General features: G+C 33.5%; 2 protein-coding genes across 6 annotated transcripts; both read left to right on the forward strand.

The window, feature by feature from the left end:
• Nucleotides 1–398: 398 nt before the first annotated feature.
• Nucleotides 399–18,373, forward strand: LOC145307411 (glyoxylate reductase/hydroxypyruvate reductase-like). Of its 5 annotated transcripts, none has more exons than XR_013875448.1 (15): nucleotides 399–536; nucleotides 5,489–5,545; nucleotides 6,020–6,100; nucleotides 7,080–7,124; nucleotides 8,841–8,892; nucleotides 9,410–9,424; nucleotides 9,853–9,881; nucleotides 13,312–13,343; nucleotides 13,708–13,799; nucleotides 14,679–14,751; nucleotides 15,279–15,407; nucleotides 15,836–15,923; nucleotides 16,395–16,513; nucleotides 17,171–17,681; nucleotides 17,912–18,373. XR_013875448.1 is itself a non-coding variant. In XM_080149839.1 (14 exons), exons 1-14 carry the CDS (start codon nucleotides 450–452, stop codon nucleotides 17,250–17,252), a joined length of 981 nt encoding a protein of 326 aa, XP_080005965.1. In that variant the 5' UTR covers nucleotides 399–449; the 3' UTR covers nucleotides 17,253–18,373. The 5 variants fall into 5 exon arrangements, 2 of the variants coding, with proteins under 2 accessions (XP_080005965.1, XP_080005967.1); XR_013875449.1 differs by having other exon boundaries at nucleotides 17,171–17,389; XR_013875450.1 differs by having other exon boundaries at nucleotides 17,171–17,389; nucleotides 17,950–18,373.
• On the forward strand, nucleotides 18,343–24,137 carry LOC145307412 (uncharacterized). The gene is made up of 7 exons (XM_080149842.1): nucleotides 18,343–18,444; nucleotides 19,664–19,749; nucleotides 20,438–20,482; nucleotides 21,244–21,321; nucleotides 22,802–22,870; nucleotides 23,527–23,665; nucleotides 24,009–24,137. Exons 1-7 carry the CDS (start codon nucleotides 18,343–18,345, stop codon nucleotides 24,120–24,122), a joined length of 633 nt encoding a protein of 210 aa, XP_080005968.1. The 3' UTR covers nucleotides 24,123–24,137.
• Nucleotides 24,138–24,896: the final 759 nt, after the last annotated feature.

Genomic DNA, 24,896 nt, shown 5'->3' on the forward strand with positions numbered 1-24,896 from the left:
CATAAATTTATCGGCCACTGTCTTATTCCTTTAGATCTCTGTTTTGTGGGATCTTAAGGGATAAGACGGTATACAAACAATTGATGTGCATCCCCAATGATGATATAAAATTTTCCCTTCTTTAGATTAAAATTATTTGTTGGAATGTTTGGAACTAACCAATCAAAATTCAATAATGAGAGTTATAGAGCTAACAAATTATTATCAAAACTTTGGGTACTAGTGTAATTTACAGTCTAAAGTCCCCTTCCCTCCCTCGCCTTTATCTCATTAATTGATTTTAACCTAAACTAAATGAAGTACCTGTATTCAACCTAATTAAAAATGGCCTATACATTATTATATATATACTTTAAAATCAAAACAGAAATACAAAATTTCTATTTTTCAGAACACAGAAAAAAATCGCCAAACCTTATTTTATAAAAATCCACGAAATTAAAAAAAAAATGTCGGGAGGGTGGAAAATTTTTGTGACGCGATGCAGACAAGCATTTCCTACGGAGGCTATGGATAAGCTAGAACAATTCTGTCAGGTAAATTCTCATTGGTTGAAAAGTTTGTGCATTTCTATAAAAAAGCCTTTGAAGCTTCATAACCCCTCACCCTTTATTTATGAAATTAATTTAAAAAAAAGGTAAAGGGGGGGGGGTTATTTTTTTATTCGTTATGGCAAACCCTGCAGGGCTACCTAATATCCAATATAACTGTTGCGGGGTGATTTTATGTTATATGTTGTCCATTTGTAAAGACTAATCTTCAAAATGATATATCCCCTTTCCCCCTTTATTCTGTTACCATTTCTAATAATGTACCTTTTTCATAGTACACCAAACTAGTTTATCTAGATCAAACTTGTATGTACATTGTACATATAAATCCACGTACACGTCATTTGGTACTTGATTCTTGAAGTGAATGGATGTATTTTTTTTGTGATAATAGTTTATTAAAGTATTGTTATAGGTTGTTCATAATTCTCTTTATTAATTACTTCAAGTATTTCTTTTAATTTTAGATAAGAAATGCAATAAATTTTGAACAGCTTAAGATGAAATGTATTTGTGAACCAGTGTTTAGTTATTAATAAATTATCTAAAAAATACTTCACTGTAGTTCTTACTGAAAATACTCGCATCTTTAAAAGTATCAGTTTATTGGTGCATATTAAAATCTCGTAAAGTGACAACAGAATCCGTCTGTTACAGTTCAAAATTTAAATTTCATTAAAAGCACTAAAATTGTTTATTGCTCAGCTTTTGCTATATTAGAACTTTGACATTTTCCACTTGGCCTACTTGCCAAAATTCGGACCATTGTAAAAAAAAACAAAAAAAAAACTTGTGGATCGCCTTACCAATTCTGGTCTACCTTCAACAATTCTGTTTAAATAATTCTGGTCTGCCTTTAACAATTCCGGTCTGCCATCAACAGTTTTGGTCCGCCTTCAACAATTCTGGTCCGCCTTCAACAATTCTGGTCCGCCTTCAACAATTCCGGTCTGCCTTCAACAATTCTGGTCCGCCTTTAACAATTCCGATCCGCCTTCAACAATTCCGGTCCGCTTTCAACAATTCTGGTCCACCTTCTAAAATTCTGGTCCGCCTTCAATAATTCTGGTCCGCCTTCAACAATTCTGGTCCGCCTTCAACAATTCTGGTCCGCCTTCAACAATTCCGGTCCGCCTTCAACAATTCTGGTCCGCCTTTAACAATTCTGGTCTGCCTTCAATAATTCTGGTCCGCCTTCAATAATTCTGGTCTGCCTTCAATGATTCTGGTCTGCCTTTAATAATTCTGGTCCACCTTCAATGATTCTGGTCCGCCTTCAATAATTCTGATCTGCCTTCAATAATTCTGGTCTGCCTTCAATAATTCTGGTCCGCCTTCAACAATTCTGGTCTGCCTTCAACAATTCCTGTCCGCCTTCAACAATTCTGGTCTGCCTTCAACAATTCTGGTCTGCCTTTAACAATTCTGGTCCACCTTCAACAATTTCAATTCACCTTTAAACTTAAGTATTAAAGTTGCTTTAGCTAGGGTTCTTTCGAGAACTAAGCAAGGTAACAACTATATAGTTTAAATTGGTTTACTAAGGTTTTAAAAGAATTTATTATGAAGTCTTTTCAAGCTGAACAAATCACTCAAGTCTCTAGTTCTAAATTGCGAATGGAATCTGGATATGGCAGTTCTTCTTCAGTCAATGAGTCAATCAATAGAAGTGAAAGGTTGAGTGTTTCTAACTGCATCCAAGATCCTGAAGTCTTCTCTGAAGACTCGGCTATTTCAACACTGGCATCAGAAATTAAAATACTGCATTCTAAGCTTGATCAACTAAAATCAGAAAATTTCTTTCCATTTGCTTCTGAGCCTAGAAGAGTTGAGAGTAATCCATCTATTACTACAACAGAGTTTCAGTTAGAGTCTGTGTCAAAAAATCTTGAATGTTTAGATTGTAACAACAAGCCAGACTCTTTTCTGACTACTTCTGCTCATGTCAGTGAACAATATTCTGAGTCAAGGAATAGCTTGAATACCTCCAATGATGCTCAAAATTTTGAAAATAATTCTGATGCTCTTTCAATTTCAACTATGTCAGCAGAAATTAAATTACTTCATTCCAAGATAGATAAGCTGAACTCAGTGAACTTCTTTTCATCCACTTTTATGCCAAAAGGCTCCAAGCCCAATTCTGAGTGTATTGATTATAAAATGAATCCAGAATCCCCTAAATCTACAACAGCTTCTAAAGATGAAACAGGGAAAAATGTTCCTATTTATCATGAAGCATCTGTAAATGATCCAGTGAATAATGCCCTAAAGATATATGGCAAGTTGTTAACAAATCAAATTAATGATTTGAGGAACCTTCTCATTCCTTTTTCTGACAAAGATTTAGATAGACCAACCTTGCTGTTCTTGTTCAACAATTATCTGAATCCAGTAGACCAAAAAGTTCAATTTCTACAAGAATCTATCAGAGAGTATATTAGTATTACATGTTATGACATTGAAAAGGCTCTTTCTGCTACAAAACTTGTTGAAGATGCTACCAGTTGGACCTCCAAGTTAAGAGGGTTATTTTTATCTAGAGGAATTTTCAAAAAATCTCAAGGATACACTTTGTATTCTGATTTAGAAAAGTTTTCTCCTAATTCTACAATGGATGTCTATGAGTTCTTCAGAAGATTTGAAGGTCTCACCTTTGATTTTGATTATGTTGAGGAGAAAGCTGAGTTGCTATATGGAAAGTACTTATCAACAGTTCTCCAAGAAGAAGTTGAAACCCACAAGGGAGATTATGAAGCTACTAAGCAGTTTCTAATTCACAAATATGGCGATCCTAAAGATATTGTTCTAGCTTTACTCAAGCCTTTGTCAACCATACCTCTTCCATTAGATCAATCAAACATTGAACACTCCCATTTCTATCTCAGAAAGCTCAGTTCCAGCATGGACAAAATTAATTCTTTTCTGAGACCCCAATTCCCTTATTCAAAGGATTTTGAGTTATTCCTCTTCTCCAAGGACTTTCTGCATAATCTACTAAACCTTGTGCCGAAAGAAACAAAGTTTGACTTCTTTGACAAGATCATTCAAGATGGAATAGATACATTGAACATCAAAGGGAAAATGTCCTATGAATTATTATTGAAGACAATCCATAAGCATTTTGAGATATTGTCTTGCTTACAGTTATGTCAAAGATCTTACAAAACTCTACCTGATCAGAAGACTAAGTCAGTGAGCTCCTTTAGCAAGAACAATCCTTCCATCAATGTGAGCAACTTATCCAATGAAGGATCCGATAATAAGAAGTTCAAAGGTGTCAGTGACATTGAGTACCCATGTGTGCTGCCTGGCCATAATCACAGTATTATTGGATGTAAAGAATTCTTCAAGACATCTACCCACAATAGAGTTAAAGCAAGAAAGGTCTCAAGCTTTACCCACTGTGCTGTTTGTTTGAAGTCTTCAAGTCTTTGTAGAGGTGCAAAGTGCTCAAACTTTAGATTAGTACCTTCAGTCCTTAGATGTAGAGATTGTGAAGCCCTGCATGCTTCTGATAATTCCAGACCCTGTTACTCTGTTCTGTTTTGTGTAACTAAATCTCACCACAAGCCATCAGACTCTGTGATTTATGATGCTTTGAAGAGTTACATTGATCAATAATGTTCTTAAGTGATTACTTTAATACCTATAATTGAGCATTAATCAAAATAAAACTCATTTTAATGATTGCCTATTAAGGAAACTTGTTTCCTGGCAATTGTCTATTTCTATAGTTAAAGTGTAGTTATAATCATGTTGCCTCATTTAGGAAGACTTTTCTTCTGGCAATAATAATAATACAAATCTATTAGAGTCAACTTTGTGTTTGATGTCTAATTACAGACGTTTTCCTACTGATCAAAATATATCCTGTTCATTGTAGAGCACTTCACCACAGAGCTAACAATAGCAGATGATATGTTAATCTAAATATCTAAGGGATTTAGTGTTACAAATGGACTTTCTTGCCCTGGGCCAGTGTTGCGGGGTGATTTTATGTTATATGTTGTCCATTTGTAAAGACTAATCTTCAAAATGATATATCCCCTTTCCCCCTTTATTCTGTTACCATTTCTAATAATGTACCTTTTTCATAGTACACCAAACTAGTTTATCTAGATCAAACTTGTATGTACATTGTACATATAAATCCACGTACACGTCATTTGGTACTTGATTCTTGAAGTGAATGGATGTATTTTTTTTGTGATAATAGTTTATTAAAGTATTGTTATAGGTTGTTCATAATTCTCTTTATTAATTACTTCAAGTATTTCTTTTAATTTTAGATAAGAAATGCAATAAATTTTGAACAGCTTAAGATGAAATGTATTTGTGAACCAGTGTTTAGTTATTAATAAATTATCTAAAAAATACTTCACTGTAGTTCTTACTGAAAATACTCGCATCTTTAAAAGTATCAGTTTATTGGTGCATATTAAAATCTCGTAAAGTGACAACAGAATCCGTCTGTTACAATAACCTAACGTGATCTAAAGAAAATAAACCGAAAAACTACCCCACCTTCCATATTTTCAATTTCTTTTATATTTTGGAGGAAAACGGCGAAAAAAATTTTTTAAATCTTAACGGATAGACAAAAAAAACCTACTAATTTTTTCAATTAGATAAGTATATAATTAGAAAATATAAACCTTCCCCCAAACAAATATCTTTATAAAAATTTGGGGAAAGGTTAATTTATCTACAAATAGTGGCTACGCCCCTAGTAGCCTCTAGGGGCACTTGATGGGGGAGTTGAATTCGATAACCCAATTTTTTATTTTAGATTGTTTAAAAAAGTAAAAAAAAGTTAGGACCCATGAAAAGCTACCCTGTAAAGGAGAACACCATTGGTTCAATATTTAGTGAGATTCTTCGGTGTAAACTAATAAACAAACAGACAAACATCCTGTTACTTTATTGTCGTATTTAAGGTTACCTATCATACTGAAGACAAACCTGTCCCTAAAGAAACTCTTCTTCAACAAATTAAGGAATTTTAACATTTTTGAATGCCATGCTTTTCTTAAGTTAGGGTCGGTCCCTCGGTTACGTCTGTCCGTCCATACGTCTGTACATCCGTACATAACGATATCAAACAGAACACATAGCAACTCTATAATTCTAGCCAGAAAGTCCGTGCATCCATTTAATACGTTCTGAGTTTTAACTTTTTTTGACAACAATTATTATGATTCCTAGGGCAATATTTTAAGCAAAACGTCTCTATAATAGTCATATAAATGTAAGTATGTAAAAGTTATTTCTCGCATCGTATTATAAACAGCTTTTCGCGGATATGCTAAAAACTGGTTTTAATCTTATGATAGTACTGTACATTTTATATTCGTAGAAAACTGGATATAATACTATGCTTTACATAGTTTTTCAGTATGGCTGAGAACCGGTTTCCACCGGATATTAATCGGTTTTGAAAAATAAATACGAGAAATGTTGAAACTTGAAAGGAGAAAGATGGTCTTCTTTGTTTGTTAACGGATAAAATAGATTCACAGGTCCTAGAGGCTGCTAGTCAAACTTTAAAGGTAAGCAAGTAATTTATGATATACTCTTTAAATGTAATTTTAATGGATATGCTTATAATAAAGTAACAGGATGTCTGTTTGTCTGTGTGTATGTTTGTACCGAAGGATCTCGCTACAGCGCCTCCCCCCAATTTTTTAAAACTTTTTTCAAAATCTAAAATAATAAGTCGGGTTATCAAATTCGACATTCCCCTCCTCAAGTGCCTCTAGTCTCTATAATAAAGTAACAGGATGTGTGTTTGTCTATTTGTTTGTACCGAAGGATCTTGGTAACCACTGAACCGATCGGGTTCTCCTTTACAGGGTAGCATTTCACAGGTCCCGGGAAGGTTTATAACTATTTTGGAGGAGGATACCACCACACCCTATCAAGAAAAAATTCCCATCCACCTAATTTGTTTTTACTTTTCCTTTTTGAATCTAGAAGCCTCGGGGGGCGTAGCCGCTAGTTGGATAAAGGTGGTTATTTTAGCCAGCTGCGAATACATGAAATTCTGATGCAACTTTCAAGTAATAATAAATCCTGTTATAATTTTAGTTAAATTAAAATATGTTGTAGTTTAGTTTTATCAGTCCCCTTAACTCAAATCGTTAAGTTAGACATGTTAGAATTGTCTTATATATTTCAAACTTTCCATTATGATTCCTATAACAATTAAGAAAAGTTAAAATCAGCTCTATTATCATACATTCTGTACGTGAATTTCAGACATGTTTTAAAAATAATAAAATTTAACCTTTTTACTTTATTAATTTGTATTATGAAGATTCCTAAGACAATAATAAGGTCAAAAAAGGCTTTAGTAAGCATATGATCAATGTTACTTTGTGTTTGAAGCAAAAAAGGTATAAAGAATGTGATTTAGTATTTTCTAGGCTCTTTTAAAATATACTTATATTTTGATTGCCACCTTTTGTTATTAATGATTTGTTAGGCTTTGTTTTAATTGATGTTGTCATTCTTGTTTCTTTTTTTAAGGTTGTTGGAACAATGTCGGTTGGAACAGATCATTTAGATATTCAGGCACAAATAAGTCTTTAACTTATAAGTACATAAGGGGGAGGGGGTGTAATGACATCTAAAATTAAACAGTCAGCAAAATAGTCTAAATATTGAGCTAGATTCTTGAAACTTGGTACATAAGCATAGTCCTATAGGTACTACATCTAAATGAATAATTATTCAAATTTTTTTTTAAAGGTTAGACCAAAAAAGGCCTAAAAATCCCGTTTCCGCAGGGTTTTCTTTTTGGAATTTGGAATTTTTTTTCATTTATATGTAGTACCTATAGGACTAGGCTTATGTACCAAGTTTAAAGAATCTAGCTCAATATTTAGATCATTTTGCTCACTGTTTAAGTTTAGATGTCTTTATGCCCCCCCCCCCCCCCCCACCCCCCTCCTATAACTTGTTTAAAAGGGGGAGGGCGGATGTGACACTTATTGAAACCAAAACTAAAAGTCAAAAGAACTCAACTACAAAAAGATTTACAGCACTGAAAATTGGCATGGCAGTTGCTTTTTCCATACAGTTCCACATTGTACCTTTTTATATTTATCGCCATGCCAAGTTTCAGTGCTGTAACTCTTTTTTTTTAGTTGAGTTCCTTTGAATTTTAGTTATGGTTACAAAAAGTTTCACACCCGCCCTCCCCCGTTGCAAACAATAAAATCCTTATAAACTAAACATTTAAACATTGAGGCATGAATAAGTCACTATAACACATTATCGGCTACGCAACTAGAGGCCTCTTGGGGGCACTTGAGGAAGAGGGAGTTAAATTAGATACCTAACCAACTTTAAAAGGGGGGGGGGGGGGGCGAAAGTGACACTTTTTGAAACCAAAACTAAAAGTCAACAAAGGAACTCAACTAAAAAAAGAGTTACAGGTCTGATATTTTGCATGGCAGTTGCTTAATAGGGGTAAAATATGGAACTGTTAAGAAACGGCGGCGCAACCGCTGTTTCCCGCCGAAATTGTTTTTGCCTTTTCTCGGCGGTTTTCGGCGGTTGCGACGCCGTTTCTTCACAGTTCCATATTGTACACCTATAAAGCAACTGCCATGCAAAATGTCAGACCTGTAACTCTTTTTTTAGTTGAGTTCCTTTGACTTTTAGTTTTGGTTTCAAAAAGTGTCACTTTCGCCCCCCCCCTTTTACAAAAAAAAGTAAAGTACCCACCTATTTTCAACATTAGTTTTAAGAAATAAATTTTTTATGGGGGGTTATTTTTTCTCACTCGGGAGGGTGGTAGTACCCTCCCTCCATAATAGTAATACACCTTCCCGGGACCTATAAGAAGCTACCTTGTAAAGGAGAACCATAACGGTTCATCATTTAGCGAGATTATTCGGTACAGACAAACAGAAAGACAACAAAACAAACAGACATCCTGTTACTTTATTATAAGACTAGCGGCTACGCCCCTAGAGGCCTCTAGTGGCATTTTAATGTTGTTGTTTGTTAAAGTTAATTTTTTATGTACGATACCACCTTATTTGACGTTGAAGTCTCCCCTAAATTTTAAATTTTTTTGATTTTTTTGTCATTTCTCTTGGGAGGGTGGTGGTACCCTCCCCCAAAATAGTTATAAACCTTCCCGGGACTTATGAGAAGCTACCCTGTTAAGGAGAACCCGATCGGTTAAGCGGTTAGCGAGATCCTTCGGTACAGACAAACAGACAGACAAACATCCTGTTACTTTAGTATAAGGATAGATATAAGACTTATTATTCCTAGGAACTAAAATCACGAAGTATAAGAATAGGATATACTCCAGATGTTTTGACAGGCAACACATTCACTAAAATCTTTGGGCACTTCAATTTCACTTTGAAGTTTCCTAAGTTTTATTTATTATCCATTAGGAGGGGAGGGGATGGGGGTAAAGGAGGGTTATTGGGAAAGATCTTTATTTTAGCCCGCTACAGAGTTCACTTTATTATAGAACATAAAAATCTGGTGTAAGATCCAATTAATAATATATATCCATTACCAGCGGCTACGCCCCTAGAGGCCTCTAGTGGCACCTAAATGTTTATTTTTTATATTTATTTATGTTGCGTTGTTACGTAAAATCGAGAAACGTAAAAAAAATTTAGATTTTTTGTGATTTCTCTTATGATCGAGGGTGGTGGTACCCTCCCCCAAACTAGTTATAAACCTTCCCGGGACCTATGAGAAGCTACCCAGTTAAGGAGAACTCGATCGGTTCAGCGGTTAGCGAGATCGTTCGGTACAGACAGACAGACAAACACACACCCTGTTACTTTATAATAAGGATTATTGAATGTTTATAATTGTTCCAGATGCTACAGCAGATCTAGCAGTTGCAATACTCCTAGCTACATCAAGGAATTTTAATTATTATATTGTTGGCGCTATGTTTGTTAGTGTTAGAATTGTCCTATTTGTTTCAAACTTGGCATATAGCAGTTGCAATACTCCTCGCCACACCAAGGAATTTTAATTATTATATTATTGGGTAAATCTTTCTTTGTGTTAAAATTGTCCTATTCGTTTCAAACTTGGCAAATATAACAGTTGCATTACTCCTAGCTACATCAAGGTATTTTAATTATATTATATTGTGGGGGCTATCTTAGTTAGTGTTAGAATTGTCCTATTCGTGTCAAACTTGGCATATAGCAGTTGCATTTCTCCTCGCTATATCAAGGAATTTTAATTATTATATTGTGGGGGATAACTTTGTTAGTGTTAGAATTGTCCTATTTGTTTCAAACTTGGCATATAGCAGTTGCATTACTCCTCGCCACATCAAGGAATTTTAATTATATTATATTCTGGGGGCTATCTTTCTTAGCGTTAGAATTGTCCTATTCGTTTCAAACTTGGCATATAGCAGTTGCATTACTCCTAGCTACATCAAGGAATTTTAATTATTATATTGTGGGGGCTATCTTAGTTAGTGTTAGAATTGTCCTATTGTTTTCAAACTTGGCATATAGCAGTTGCATTACTCCTAGCTACATCAAGGAATTTTAATTATTATATTGTGGGGGCTATCTTAGTTAGTGGTAGAATTGTCCTATTCGTTTCAAACTTGGCATATAGCAGTTGCATTACTCCTCGCCACATCAAGGAATTTTAATTATTATATTGTGGGGGATATCTTAGTTAGTGGTAGAATTGTCCTATTCGTTTCAAACTTGGCATATAGCAGTTGCATTACTCCTCGCCACATCAAGGAATTTTAATTATTATATTTTGGGGGCTATCTTAGTTAGTGGTAGAATTGGCTTATTCGTTTCAAACTTGGCATATAGCAGTTGGGCTAGATTTAAAAAGTGTAGCAATTCTATAATCATTACCAGAAAGTACATCATCTTATTAACTTGATTTTAGGTTTATTGATTCTTAGGATCATTTGGCATAAAGTTATAAGCAAAGCCTCTTTATAATTAAGTCTTAATATGTAAGTATGTCCATTTTTGGATATATTTGGAATAGATTGATAAGGAATTTTTCTTTCTAAAAATGTTTAATACACCCTTAGCGTAGAGTAATGTAACACCCAATTGACAACCAATTCTTTGAATGAACGACCTTTATCTTAAAGTTATGTCTGTCCATTATATTGAATTGTGGCTGTTTATAGGCCAAGACATTCCCCCAACCACTACGGTCTAAGGGTGGAAATTTGGCAAAAAAGTCATGGTCAAGTTTTCTTATTTTAACTTGATATTATTGATTTACATACCCCAGCGCATGCATAATGGACAAGGAAAAGAAAAAATAACGTTTGGAACTAAGTTTATTTTTACTTCAAAGTTGGGTCAAATCAATATTTTTTGAAGGTCAAAAATCTACTTTTTATTTTCTACCTAGATATGAAAAATAATTTTTTTTGCATAAATATCTATTAAAAACTAATTTCGTTCATATTCTTTACAAATATATACACCAAATCAACAAATAAAAACATTTTTATTTTATATTTTACCGAATAAGTGTTAATTTTATACTTTGAAAGTAAATTTATGAAATAATTTTCGTCATTTTTTTACTGAAAAATTTAGCAAAAAAAAATAGTTTTCGTCATTTTACTCCTAGTTGCGCTACCGACCCCATACCAAACCATATATGATTCTAAATTTTGAGAATATAATACAACTTTTAGTTTAGTTTCCAGAGTGGGGTCGGTAGCGAAACTTTAAAAAATTTTAATCTCAAAATTGCCTGTAAAACCTAAATATGAGGGGGGGGGGGGGAATTACAAATCATAACAGCAATCTTAATTTCTCTGTTATTCCATTACTATTAAAGATAATTGAGTAAAACTTTTTAAAATTAATCAGTAATTACTTGAGGAACAATAATTTTAAAGGAAAACCGCGACTTACCCGCAGTTCCCGCAAAAAAAGCCGCCGCTCGTAAATTTTAAAAAACTAATTTTTTGATTTTAGTGTTTAGGGAAGGTGTTTGCAACTCTAGTCCTTAGAAGGAAAGTGCAAAAATAAATTTTGTAGTAGCGTAGCTATTTTCAAATTCGCTAAGTCCGTCAGTCTGTATGAATCGATATGTAAACATCGTGAATTTCTTTGCTACGACTCAAGATGGTTGAAAGAAAATTTTTTTATGAACATTATCTGTACAAACAACCATCTAGTGTAAAATTTATTTGGTTCGTCGGTCTGTTGTTAATTCTCTTACAGACATTAGATATCTATAGGGAAAATTTGATCTACTACACAGTTTTATTTTGTAAGAAAGCTGATTTTTTTTGTGATGATTAAGCTCACCAACAAGCATCTACTCTTTAGTTCACTTGGTTCCCTCACTCTGTCTGTAAAACTCTAAGAACATTAAGATTTCAAAGAGTAAATGTGTTCGTTTCTTCTGTCTTTTTTTGTAAGATACAAAGCATTTTTATGTTATGATTTAGCTAACAAATACTGTTTTAGCCTATTACTTGGTCTACCGGTTTTTCTTTACTGTTCTAAAATGAATTAAAGTTTGTTTGATATCAATTTTATGATGGTTATATTATTTTTGGTTAAATAGGGGGGGAGGGGGCATAGATACAAAAAAATATTTAGTTCAGTTATGAGAATTCTTTTTTCCTTTAAAACTCAGTCTGATACTTTTAAAAACAAAAGTAAAATTTTAACTTCTGGTTTGGTAGTAGAAAGAGGGGGGGGGGGTGGCGGTGTTGGCCCCTGTAGGCCATTGAAGGACAGTACTAAATTTAAATAGGTACTTATAATGGTAGACTATACAGTATACAGGTAGAAAAAAACACATAAGATACTTTACAAAAAAAAATTAGGTAATCAATATCTTTAATAGGAAGCTCGATTATCCAGTCTCAATATTCATTTTCTTTAAGTTTAAAAAGACCTAACCCCTCTTAAATAAATTATAAATATTAAAAAGCAGTTGTAAGTGGATAGAAAAAGGTGTATTATAATACTTTTATTCAAATAGATCACTCTTTTCTATTGACTCCAAACAGCCAAATGAGGTAAAAAATAACACGGCGGAATTCGGCGGTAGACGGCGGTTTCGGCGGGAAATCCCTATTATTTATAAATAATCGTTTACCTAGGGTAGTAATTGAATCAGGGAAGAAACTTGGTTCAATTATCTTTAAAAATAACAGAGTAGTAACAAAAATTATATTTTAAAAATCACCCCTTTTTGTTTACCCCCCAATCACATTCCTGTGCACGCACCTATACATGAACAACTTTAAAAAGTTGCCTAATGTAATATATTACTCATATCTTTTTATTTTAATGAATTCGGACTGGTAGAAGTGTAAATATTTAAATTTGATTAAAGCTATACCAAATTTCCACTAAACCCCTTAAATAGACCGTAGTGCCAACTCTTGAGCCCGACATAGCAGCAGTAGATACTATTTTTTACCATAGAGATAGAAGGGACAATTGGCTGTTTATTACACTGGTTTTATAATAACGTTTTCTTATTCGTTGACATAACAACTTTTGGGACTTAAGTAAATTTTGATAGGTTGTTTCATTAAGTTGAGTGTTCAAACGTTTCAACCACTAGGTAACTTTAATCACTAGAATTGAAGGGTAAATTTTTTGTGTCATCATTGGAGATGTACATCAATTTATCGGCCATTGTCTTATCCCTTTAGATCCCTGATTACGATTCTTTACGATTACCCAAAATATTATAGTTTGGTACCCAAAATATTATAATTTAAATATTTATATTCAGACGACTTATGGAGGGAAACCAAGCTTTGAGGTAAATTCTTTTGGCCAAGCTACTCTACAATCTATCCTTCTGTCCGTAAATATGTTAAACGTGATTTTCTCGGCTGCTGTTAAAGATTCACATTATATGGACTATTGCTCTACATCTAACTAGAATTTTTGGGTATTTTTGGTTTCGTGAAATCGCTTCTTAAGGGGATGTACATGAATTTTATCGGCCATTGTCTTATCCCTTTATTTCCCTGTTATTTTGTTGCTTGTGTCAGGACAGGTGGATGTTTATTACACTGGTCCCCAAAGATTTATAATCACGTTTGGGGACATCAATTAATTTTGATTGGTTCGTTCCTTTAGTTGAGTGTTTTAAAGTTTTAACCACTAACTTTCAACTTCAGGACAGGTGGCTGGAGCAGCTGGAATCCTCTCTGGATGTGTGGTCCAGGTCTAAATGGAGCTACTGTTGGTATCCTGGGCCTTGGGAGAATAGGTATAGTTCCTATTTATCTATCTATCCATCTATCTATCTATCCATCTATCTATCTATCCATCTTTCTATCCATCTATCTATATTTGCATACATGGGAAAATATTTCATACATGTGGAAATATTTGCATAAATGTGAAAAAATTTTAATATGTGGAAAAATATTTGCATACATTGGAAAATATTTCCAAACATGGGAAAATATTTGCATACATGGGAAAATATTTGCATATGTGAAAATATTTGCATACATCGGAAAATATTTGTATATATGGGAAATACTTTCATTTTGTGTAAAAATATTTAAGTATATGGGAAAATATTTGCATATATGTGAAAATATTTGCATACATGGGAAAATATTTGCATATATGGAAAAAATATTTGCATATATTGGAAAATATTTGCATATATGGGAAAATATTTGCATATATGGGAAAATATTTGCATACATTGGAAAATATTTGCATACATGGGAAAATATTTGTATATATGGGAAAATATTTGTATACATAGGAAAATATTTGCATATATGGGAAAATATTTGCATACATTGGAAAATATTTGCATACATGGGAAAATATTTGTATGTATGGGAAAATATTTGTATACATAGGAAAATATTTGCATATATTGGAAAATATTTGCATACATGGGAAAATATTTGTATGTATGGGAAAATATTTGTATACATAGGAAAATATTTGCATATATTGGAAAATATTTGCATACATGGGAAAATATTTCCATACATGGGAAAATATTTGTAGAGGTATATGGGAAAATGTGGAAATTTGGTTCTAATGGAAAAATTAATCATTAGAATATTTTAGTTTGAACATATTACTGCTCTAGTCAAGACCATAATTATTATATATTTAGGTATGGCAATTATGAATAGGCTCAAGCCTTTTGGAGTGGCCCAGTTTATATACTCTGGCAGGAGTAAAAAACAAGGAATAAATATTCAAATTAAATTTCTCATTTTTAACATCTCTAATTTTCCCTGGTTGTATTGCTATATATTTTAGTACTAAAGCCTAGGGATCTAAAGAGATAAGACAATACATAATAAATTGATGTACCTTGTACATCTTCAATGGTGATACACAAAATTACTCCTTCTGTGGATAACAGTAAGTGGTAGAAACAATTGAATACTCAACGGAATAAACCAACCAATCAAAATTAAGTACAGGTCCCAAAAGTTTTTAAGCCAACAATTAAGAAAATGTTATTTTAAAAGCCACTCCAACCAACTTTGTTTGTCTGTCCTATAGTAAAAATGTGTTTTGCTCAGCTGGTATCAAAGTTAGAATGCTGATTTTTTTTGTGAGAATTCCGCTGACAAATGAGAATCTATTCTATATCTTATTTAATTTGTCAGCCTGTCTTTAATTAAATATTTGTTTTAATCCATTGCCATTAAAGATAGACAGCTGAAATTTATCATGAAACTTTATTGAATATTTATCCCTGATCAGACCACGTGGAAAATGGCGCCAAATTTGTGAGTTTTGACTCACTTGTGGAATCAGCTGATTTTCTGGTCATCAGCACGGCATACACAGAACAAATGAGAGGTCTCTTCAATAAATCTGTTTTTGACAGGTGGTGATTGATTGATTTGTTTAAATAGTAGTAATAATACTTTGAGTATTTTTCTTTCCCTGTGTTTATGTTGATCTTAAATTGATGCAAATTTCCAATGATAAAAAAAAATTATCAAAAGGGGTAGTTGCACAAAATGCATTTAAACTTGAATTTAGGGAACTGTATATTTTTTCCTGTTCAATGGTTTAAACTACATTTATAGGGCAAATATTCGAAAGATTTTCAACTTTTTCCCATGTAGGTAGTTTTTAAAATATCTAGACTTGAAAACCATTTTCTTGTGATATATGCAAAATATATAGCTGGCTTATTTTCACAAAAACAGCATGACGACTAATTTAGTGATGTCTAATTGTTTGTTATTTAAGCTAGAAATCAGTTTTCTGAAATGCACTTCATGCAACTATCCTTTTATAAATATTTAGAATGAAGACAAGTGCTGTGTTAATAAATATTAGCAGAGGTGGAATTATTAACCAAGAGGATCTATACAATGCTCTTAAGGACAATCAAGTAAGTAGAATATGTTGTTTATCTGTCTGTTGAGTGAAAGTGTGTCTCCTTGTTTGTTAGTATGTCTGTTGGGCTGTTAGTTAGTCTGTCAGTTGGTCTGTCTGTCAGTAAGTCTGTCTGTTGGTCTGTCTGTGTATCTGTCTGTTCAAATGTATGTTAGTCTGTCATTTGCTCTGTTGGTCTGCTAGTTGGTCTGTTAATTGTTAAGATCTAATATATTGTGATGGATGACATACAAGTATAATATAGTCTGTAAGTTATAATGATCCTATTTTCCAAATGATTATAAATCTGTGTTCTATGTTTCGGTTTGTTGGTCTGTGTGTTGGTCTGTCTGTTAGTCTGTCATACGTTGGTCTGTCTATTAGTTGTTAAGATCTAATATATAGTGATGGATGACTTTCAAGTATAATATAGTCTTTGACTTGTAATGATTTTATTTTCCAAATAATTATAAATCTGTGTATCTAGATATTTGGAGCAGGACTGGATGTGATGGAGCCAGAACCTCTGCCTGTAGATCATCCTCTCACCAAGCTGGATAATTGTCTTCTTATTCCTCACCTTGGCTCTGCTGAATTACAAACAAGGTTGGTTTTGTTCTTGTTAATACAATTTTGTTTTGTTACAAAGAGTACACTTACAGACAATTATTATTACAAAGAGTAAACATACAAACAATTATTATAACAAAGAGTACATATACAGACAATTATTGTTACAAAGAGTACACATACAGACAATTATTATTACAAGGAGTACACATACAGACAATTATTATTACAAGGATTACACATACAGACAATTATTGTTACAAAGAGTATACATACAGACAATTATTATTACAAGGAGTACACATACAGACAATTATTATTACAAGGATTACACATACAGACAATTATTGTTACAAAGAGTACACATACAGACAATTATTATTACAAAGAGTACACATACAGACAATTATTATTACAAAGAGTATACATACAGACAATTATTGTAACAAAGAGTATGCATACAGACAATTATTATTACAAAGAGTATGCATACAGACATATATTGTTACAAAGAGTACACATTCAGACAAATGTTATTAAAAAGAGTACACATACAGACAATTATTATTACAAAGAGTAAACATACAAATAATCATTTTTATATTTATTACAAGTTTGGTCTTTATTTCTGCTGCAGGAGTCTTTATTTTCACAGTTGTTGAGTAGCTGATCCTCAATAATTTAATTTTTCAGAGGTTTGATGGCCAACATGACTGTGGAAAATATTCTTGCTGCCCTGTCAGGCGACAAGCCAATGCCGGCAGAACTCAAGTAATCATATCCAACATGGCGGCCGATATTTTCCCGCTATAAGAAGAAAAGTTTCAGCCATTCATTTTCCGCCAGTTAGGGACAGATTTACAATGGCGGGACAGCTTATGATCTGATTATTGTGCTTATTTAAATGTTTGTGTTAGTGGAGCTACTCTTGTATAGGAGGGGACATTGGACTGTAAATTACCAATACCCAAACTTATACAAACACATTATTTTGGTTATTGGCCTAAAATATTTTGGTATAAAATTTTGATTGGTGGATTCAAAACTAGTATTTTCCAAACTTTAAACCTAATCTATAGAGGAATTAATTTTGTTTATAATAATTGGGGATGTGTAAAGATCAATCGCCCATTGTCTTATCCTTAAGATCCTTGATTTATTTCTACTAAATTGTTACTCTGTTTTATTTATGGAGCAGCTTCCAGTACAAGAGATGGGCCAATGGCCTGTTAATTACACTAGTCCCCAAAGTTTTATAATAACTTTTTCTTATTCGTTGGCATTACAACCTTGGGGACTTTTATTGAACTTTGATAAGATGGCTCATTTAGTGGAGTTTCCAACGTTTCAACCACAAATTGTAATATACAAAAGGGGGAAATTTGATTATCATCATTGGGGATCAATTTATCGGCCATTGTCTTATCCCTTTAGATCCCTGAGTAGTAGCTTTACTTGTGATTTCATGTTAGTTGTCATTTTCTAGTCTTAAATGTGATATTTTCATCCTAGCTTTTCAGGACAGCTTTTTCTAGTCTGGAAACCATTTTTGTAACCATTCCTTCAAAATAGCTTAAAACCTGCCCAGACCTATTTAAAACCTACTTGTAAATTTTAGCTGAGAGAGAGGGGACAATGGGCTCTTTATTACACTAGTACCCAAAGTTTTATAATAATGTTTTCTTATTCGCTGGTTTAACAACTTTGAGGACTTTGGTTGGTTTATAAGGTTGATTGTCCAAACGTTCCAACCACTAATTTTATTCTACAGATAGGGTAATTTTGTGGGTCATCACTTTATCGGTCATTGTCTTATCCCTTTAGATCCCTGAAATTTAGGAGCCTTTGCTTTGATTAATGTAACAATGTTGATGTTTTATAAAAAAAAACTCTATTTGTTTTCAGAATATTTGAAAATGGCGCGACGTGGCCCCCCTCCAAATATTTCTAGGATGGTCAGTCTCAAGGTAATATATTCAGAGCGAGAGGGGGGGGGGGACAATGGGCGGTTTAGTACACCAGTCCCCAAAGATGTATAATAACTAGTTTTATTATTTGTGGCTTAATAACTTTGGGGACTTCAGTGATTTTTTATTATGTTGGTTCATGATGTTGAGTGTTCAAACGTTTCAACCATTGATTTTGATCTCAAGAAAAGGCAATTTTGTACGTCATCATTAGGGATGAGAATCAATTTATAAGCCATTGTCTTATCCCTTTAGATCCCTGTGAAATATTGATGCCTAGCGAGCACATCACATCTATACATTGCATTGTTTTGTCTGTTATTTGGGATGCTAGATCGATTCCTAGATTTTCAAGTCTTCGTGATTTTCTCAATACCTTTTCAAGATAGAGGGCTGAAATTTTCTGGGATTAATCAATTTTAGATTCTACTTATTTTCACAGAGTTTTGATACGATTTGTAGATTGATTGGGGTGCTAGATCGATTTCTATATTTATAGGTTTTCTTGATTTTCTCTATTCCCGTTCAGGATTGACAGCTGAAATTATCAGCTATAGAATATGCTCATATTCTACATATTTCCAACAAGTTTAATTAGGATTTGTCTATTTATCTGTGTGATAGATCCATTTCTAGATTTTTAAGTTTTCGTGATTTTGAAGGTTTCCTGTTTTACCTATTTATCATGTTACATGTTTATTGTATGACACTGCTCTATAGTAATATTTTTCCCAATATCCATTCATCATTTTTGATAGGGATTGCAATCCGTCAAATTTTTGGACCGGATTTGGATTCGGATTCTTACAAGAATCCGTCCAAAAAAAAAACAGATTCCCGCGGATTCCGGATTCTTATTTTTGGCGGATTCTAAAAGGCTTTTCCTAAAAATTAAAAAATTTAAGTGCTACATATGTCCTAAAAATTAATGTTTTTGGTGTTCTCTATAATTCACTACCGAGAATCGAACCCGATTTTAAAAGATATTAGGTAAATATAATGATGATAATCTTTGCCTTCAAAAAGGGGGAGTTGAAAGAAAAACTCAAGACGCTAATTTTAGCCTACCAATTAAGAATCCGAATCTGCAATTAAAAAACGGATTCCGGATTCGGATTCTAAAATTAGCTGAAAATTGGGCGGATCCCGGATACGGATTCGGATTGCCAACCCTAATTTTTGAACTTCGCTTCTTATGGATGTTTTCTTCATTGTTTAGATTGATGGTCTGTCCCACCGTACATCCCTTGAAGATCTGGAACATCTGTTTGGCAAGTATGGCCGTGTCGGAGATCTTTATGTTCCAAAGGAATTACAGAATTTTCATTATTATTATTAAACATTTTATTAAAACAGAGTAGGAGAGAAGTAAAAAATATATTGAAAAGGCTAAAAAGCAGTTATTCAGCAGTTTAGTAATGGGTTTCGTCGTATTTTCACAGTAGCTTTTGATAGGTTATTTTAGGTTAGGTTAATGTTAATGATTGTCCTGCAGGGTTAGGAAATAGGCCCTGCAGGAGCTAGATTGACCATGCTAATATTGCTTGATTTACTTGAAAATGATTGCTAAAAACGAAATATATCTTCTTTTCTTAGAATAGTGTATTTTTTTCAAAAATAGGTTGAAAACATACTAACTTTAAGATGCTAGAAATAGGATAAAAGCTACTGTGAAAATACGACGAAACCCTCAAATTTGTTTTCTTTCCAAGATCCAAAAATTCTTTTTTTCGCTTTATAATTGTACATCTTATATCCGCGGAAAGCAGTCTATAATACGATAAGAGAAATAATTATTATAGCATCGTATTATAGACAGCTTTCCGCGGACATTATGCGGATAGTAGGACTGAGAACCTGTTCTAATCCAGCGGATATTAATCAGTTTAAAAGCCATACTAGAATAGTAATTTATCACAACGTATTTAGACAGCTTTTCGCGGTTATTATGCGGTTAGTAGGGCTGAGAACCGGTTAAAAATTCTGAAATTGTAAAGGACCACAAGACTAGAGAGAATCGTGGTTTTGGATTTGTCAGGTTTGGTATTTATATACTAGCGGCTACAGGCACTTTAAATGTTTGGTTTTTTAAAAAAATGTTACTTAGGAGTCTCTATTCGAGAGAAAAAAAATTCGATATATTGTGATTTCTCTTGGGAGGGTGGTGGTACCCTCCCATAAAATAGTTATAAACCTTCCCGGGACCTATGAGAAGCTACCCTGTTAAGGAGAATCCGATCGGTCCAGCGGTTAGCGAGATCCTTCGGTACAAACTCACAGACACACATCCTGTTACTTTAGTATAAGGATATATTTATCAGGGAGGGAGGGGATATCGGATAGTAAATTACACTGGTACCCAAAGTTTTATAACTATAATATCTTATTCGTTGGCCCAAAACTTTTCGACTTTTCTCTCAATAATTTTAATCTTTGTAGATATTAGTTCTATAATTGTTATTTTATTCGCAGAAAACTGGATATAATACGATGATAGACATGGTTTTTCAGTATAGCTGAGAACCGGTTTTAATCCATTGGATATTAATTGGATTCGAAGCGATACGGGAAATACTTACTATATGTAGGTATTTTAAAAAGCATATTGGGGCGGATATCTTGCCGGATAACCGGATATCTGACATAATAAATCAGCCGGATATCCGGTGTTCGGATAGTTTCAATGTCCGGTATCCGGCCGGATATCCGACCGGATATTCGGCATTAGAAATCAGCCGGATATCCGGTATCCGGCCAAAAAAGTATCCGGATATTCGGCCTAACCCTAATTATGTGTAGGTATTTTAATAAGCATGATGCTGAAGACGCTATAGATGCTCTGGACGGAAGAAGATTTGATGGAAAAGAACTCAGTGTTCAGGAATTATTCTTAATCATCATTTTATTCTTTTTTAATGGGGTATTCCTATCCATCTTTTGTTTAGGAATGAATATTAAAAATATTAATTCCTAAACAAAAAACTGTATAGGAATATCATTTTCATTTAAACAATTGCAACAAAAAGGTGATGTTAGCAAATAATTTGTTTGATAAAATAGTGAAACGTTTTTTGATTTAATTTCAGTTATTTCATTGTTGTGTTTTTGTTTAATTTTGATATTAAAAATTTTTAAAAATCTTCCAAATTAAATAGAAAAATCTTTGAATTATAGGTCAATTTAAGTTCAAAGATTTTTTTTTCATTGTAAAAATTTAATTTAAAAAAAAAATTAGAAAAAAATCTTCTAACAACAAAAAATTATCATAATCCAAGATGGCGTCAATACATGTAAAATAATATTTTCAAAACAAAAAATTAAAACTTAAATATCTTTTTCCACAGATTGAATTTCAAAAATCGGTCTGACAGTTTTTCCAAAGTCGGGAAGATCTATCGAATGGAAAAGGTTTGAAACCGATAGAACATTTCTTTATACTAAAACATATTTTAGAGAAATGGGTTATTTAAGCATAAGAATGATACCGGGGAAAAAATGACTTCCTCAGGGAGAAAAAAAAGAATATTTACATCCACTATTTAAGGGGTCGTTTATGTGAGAATGCAATTTCCCTCTCTGGTTTTCTAATTACAAGAGCTTGATCTTTAAATCATTTTAGTGGTGGTTTAGATCGGGGCGCGCCAAAATTTAAGCCAATCACAGCGCTGCATTTCAAAATTTAAGCCAATTTCAGCGCTGCATTTAAAGATCAAGCTCAGTAGACAAGGACAAAGGGGGTTGAGCTAAAATTCCGCAAAGGTGTGAGTTTTAAGATTTAATAACAGTAGGTAGTAGAAGGATAATATTCACTAAATATGTGTATCCCTTATTGAATAGAACTATGGACAAATTTTTTTTTACTAAAGTTAACATAAATTTTATCGTTCTACTCTTTTTAAGCCTTAAAACTCATACTTTTACGGAATTTTTACACAACCTACCTCCACCTTTAAGGCCAGACAACAGATCTATAGTATAGACGTATATTCAGTGTATTCCTCCATCCCTTCCTTTTTCAATAACCTTTTTTGTCTGCTAGCAAATTGTTTTCTGCTACTTGACTGTGTTAATATAACCGACACCAGTGGTTGATATTCAATGACCCAATTGAGACAACTACAAAACTACACTAGTCCCCAAAGTTTTACAGTAACGAATTCTTATTTGTTGGCTTAACAACTTTCTGGACCTAAATAAATTTTTATTGATAGGTTCATTAACTTGAGTGTCCAAACGTTTCAACTATTAATTGTAATCAACAGAAGGGGTAATTCTATGCATCATCATTGGAGATGTACATCAATTTTTTGGCGATAGTCTTATCCCTTTAAATCCTTGATTAAGAATAGCTGTGATGTCAGTATGCGAGGTATGACCGTCCTGACAGGGATTATCATAGAGGTGGCAGGTCTGATAGGAGATCCAGGTATTTAGTAATAGTAGTCCTCTGGTCCTTGTATACAGACAGACAAACAATTAGATTGACAAATACTGATGGAAACATAAACATATGATAAATGGATAAGACAATGGCCGATAAATTGATGTACATCCCAATTAATGTTCTACAATATTCCTTGTGTAGATTACAATTAATGTTCAAAACTTTATGACTCTCAACATAATGACCAACCAATCAAAATTCATTAACAGTCCCCAACGTTATTACACTAAAAAATAAGAAAACCTTATTATGTAACTTTGGAGACTAGTGTAATAAACAGCCCAAGGTCCCCTTCCTCCCTGGTATCAGACAGACAAACCAAAATGTTTAAACATATTAATTCTATAATCTTTCCATCTTCTATCTATCTATCTATCTATCTATCTATCTATCTATCTATCTATCTATCTATCTATCTATCTATCAATATATCTGTCTGTCTATCTATCTATCTATCTATCTATCTATCTATCTATCTATCTATCTATCTATCTATCTATCTATCTATCTATCTATCTATCTATCTATCTATCTATCTATCTATCTATCTATCTATCTATCTATCTATCTATCAATATATCTGTCTGTCTATCATGTCTCTCTGTCTGTCTGTCTATCTATAACCCTGCTATATCTAGATCACGTGACCGCAGAAGACGTTCCCGCTCCCGTTCTGGTGGGAGAAGGCGGTCCTCCCGCAGCCCGCGCCGCTCACGCCGGTCCCGGTCAAAGTCCAGAGATGACCGCAGCAGCAGACGTGACCAGAAGTCCAGATCCAGGAATTTATCCGTTGTTAATTTGGAAAAATTTGAAAATGTGCCCTTGCAAAATGGGGATTGATGTCACTGCTTTTGGCCTACCTATTATATTGACGTGAGGAAATACCCCATTTCATTTCTAGTGGGTTTCTTTCCCTCTTTCTCTTTTCCTCTACAATGACGTCAATAGAATAGGAAGGTCAAAAGTAATCTTTATATACAAGTAACAGGGTGTCTGACTGTCCATCTCGCTAACCACTGAACTGCTATGGTTCTCCTTCCCCAGGGGGCAAAGCCGCTAATTCTATATAAATATATATTTATATTCTTAAAATTCTCTATAATTAACAACTAAACCGCATAGATCTCAATCCGCGGATGATCGTCGCCGCAGCCGCAAGAAATCCGCAGACTCTGACCGCAGCGCCAAACGGTCCGCCAGTAAAGACAAACGCTCCAGGAAGCGGATTATTTGATTTATTTTTGCAGTATTTTGCGCAGCTACTAAAGAATCCCAGCTCAGTGATCTAAAGGGATAAGACAATGGCCGATAAATTGATTTACATCTACATTGATAATATTACCTCTTCTTTACATTACATTTAGTGGTTGAAACGTTTGTGTACTCAACTTAATAAGCCAACTAATCAAAATCAATAAAAGTCCCCAAAGTTGTTAGGCCAACCAATAAGAAAACTTTACTATAAAACTTTGGGGACTAGTGTAATAAACGGCCCATTGTCCCCTCCCTCCCTGTTCACAGCTACTCATTATACAACTGTACATGTTTTTACTAGCAAAGCTTCTCTATAAATAATATGTTTGTCATTTTTCGAAGCAAACCTTTTCTACAATTAGAGTCGGTCCGTCCTTAAGGTTGTTTTATACACCAATGTTATAATTATGTTATTCATTTTAAACTTGGTATGATGATTCCTGTAACAGTTAGGTACTATTTAAAAAGTTAACAACTTTAAAATATTTTGTTCTGAGCTGGATCTTTAAATCATTTCAATGGTGCGCCAAATCGGGCTGAGCCAACTTTCCACCAATGAGAGCACAGCATTTTACGAAATGCCGCGCTGTGATTGGCTGAAATTCGGCGCACCCCGATTTGGCGCACCATTGAAATGATTTAAAGATCCAGCTCTGATAAACAGCTACTATATGATCCTATGTCTGTCTGTTTTCTGTCCATCCAGTTAAAATGTACTTAATCCGTCTGTCTGTCAGTCATAAAAAAATAAAAA

The sequence above is a fragment of the Acartia tonsa genome, chromosome 15 (genome assembly GCF_053477335.1).
Source record: "Acartia tonsa isolate MP-2025a chromosome 15, ASM5347733v1, whole genome shotgun sequence".
Classification (NCBI taxonomy): domain Eukaryota; kingdom Metazoa; phylum Arthropoda; class Copepoda; order Calanoida; family Acartiidae; genus Acartia; species Acartia tonsa.

Excerpts from the sequence above, each read along its gene's own strand:
- LOC145307411 (XM_080149839.1), top strand. The coding sequence starts at position 450 with ATGTCGGGAGGGTGGAAAATTTTTGTGACGCGATGCAGACAAGCATTT. Across the intron at positions 5,546-6,019 it reads AAACTCTTCTTCAACAAATT|AAGGAGAAAGATGGTCTTCT; the intron begins AAGGAATTTTAA and ends GTTGAAACTTGA. Across the intron at positions 15,924-16,394 it reads ATGCTCTTAAGGACAATCAA|ATATTTGGAGCAGGACTGGA; the intron begins GTAAGTAGAATA and ends CTGTGTATCTAG.
- LOC145307412 (XM_080149842.1), top strand. The coding sequence starts at position 18,343 with ATGTTGATGTTTTATAAAAAAAAACTCTATTTGTTTTCAGAATATTTG. Across the intron at positions 19,750-20,437 it reads GTCGGAGATCTTTATGTTCC|AAAGGACCACAAGACTAGAG; the intron begins AAAGGAATTACA and ends TTCTGAAATTGT. Across the intron at positions 22,871-23,526 it reads AGGTCTGATAGGAGATCCAG|ATCACGTGACCGCAGAAGAC; the intron begins GTATTTAGTAAT and ends TGCTATATCTAG.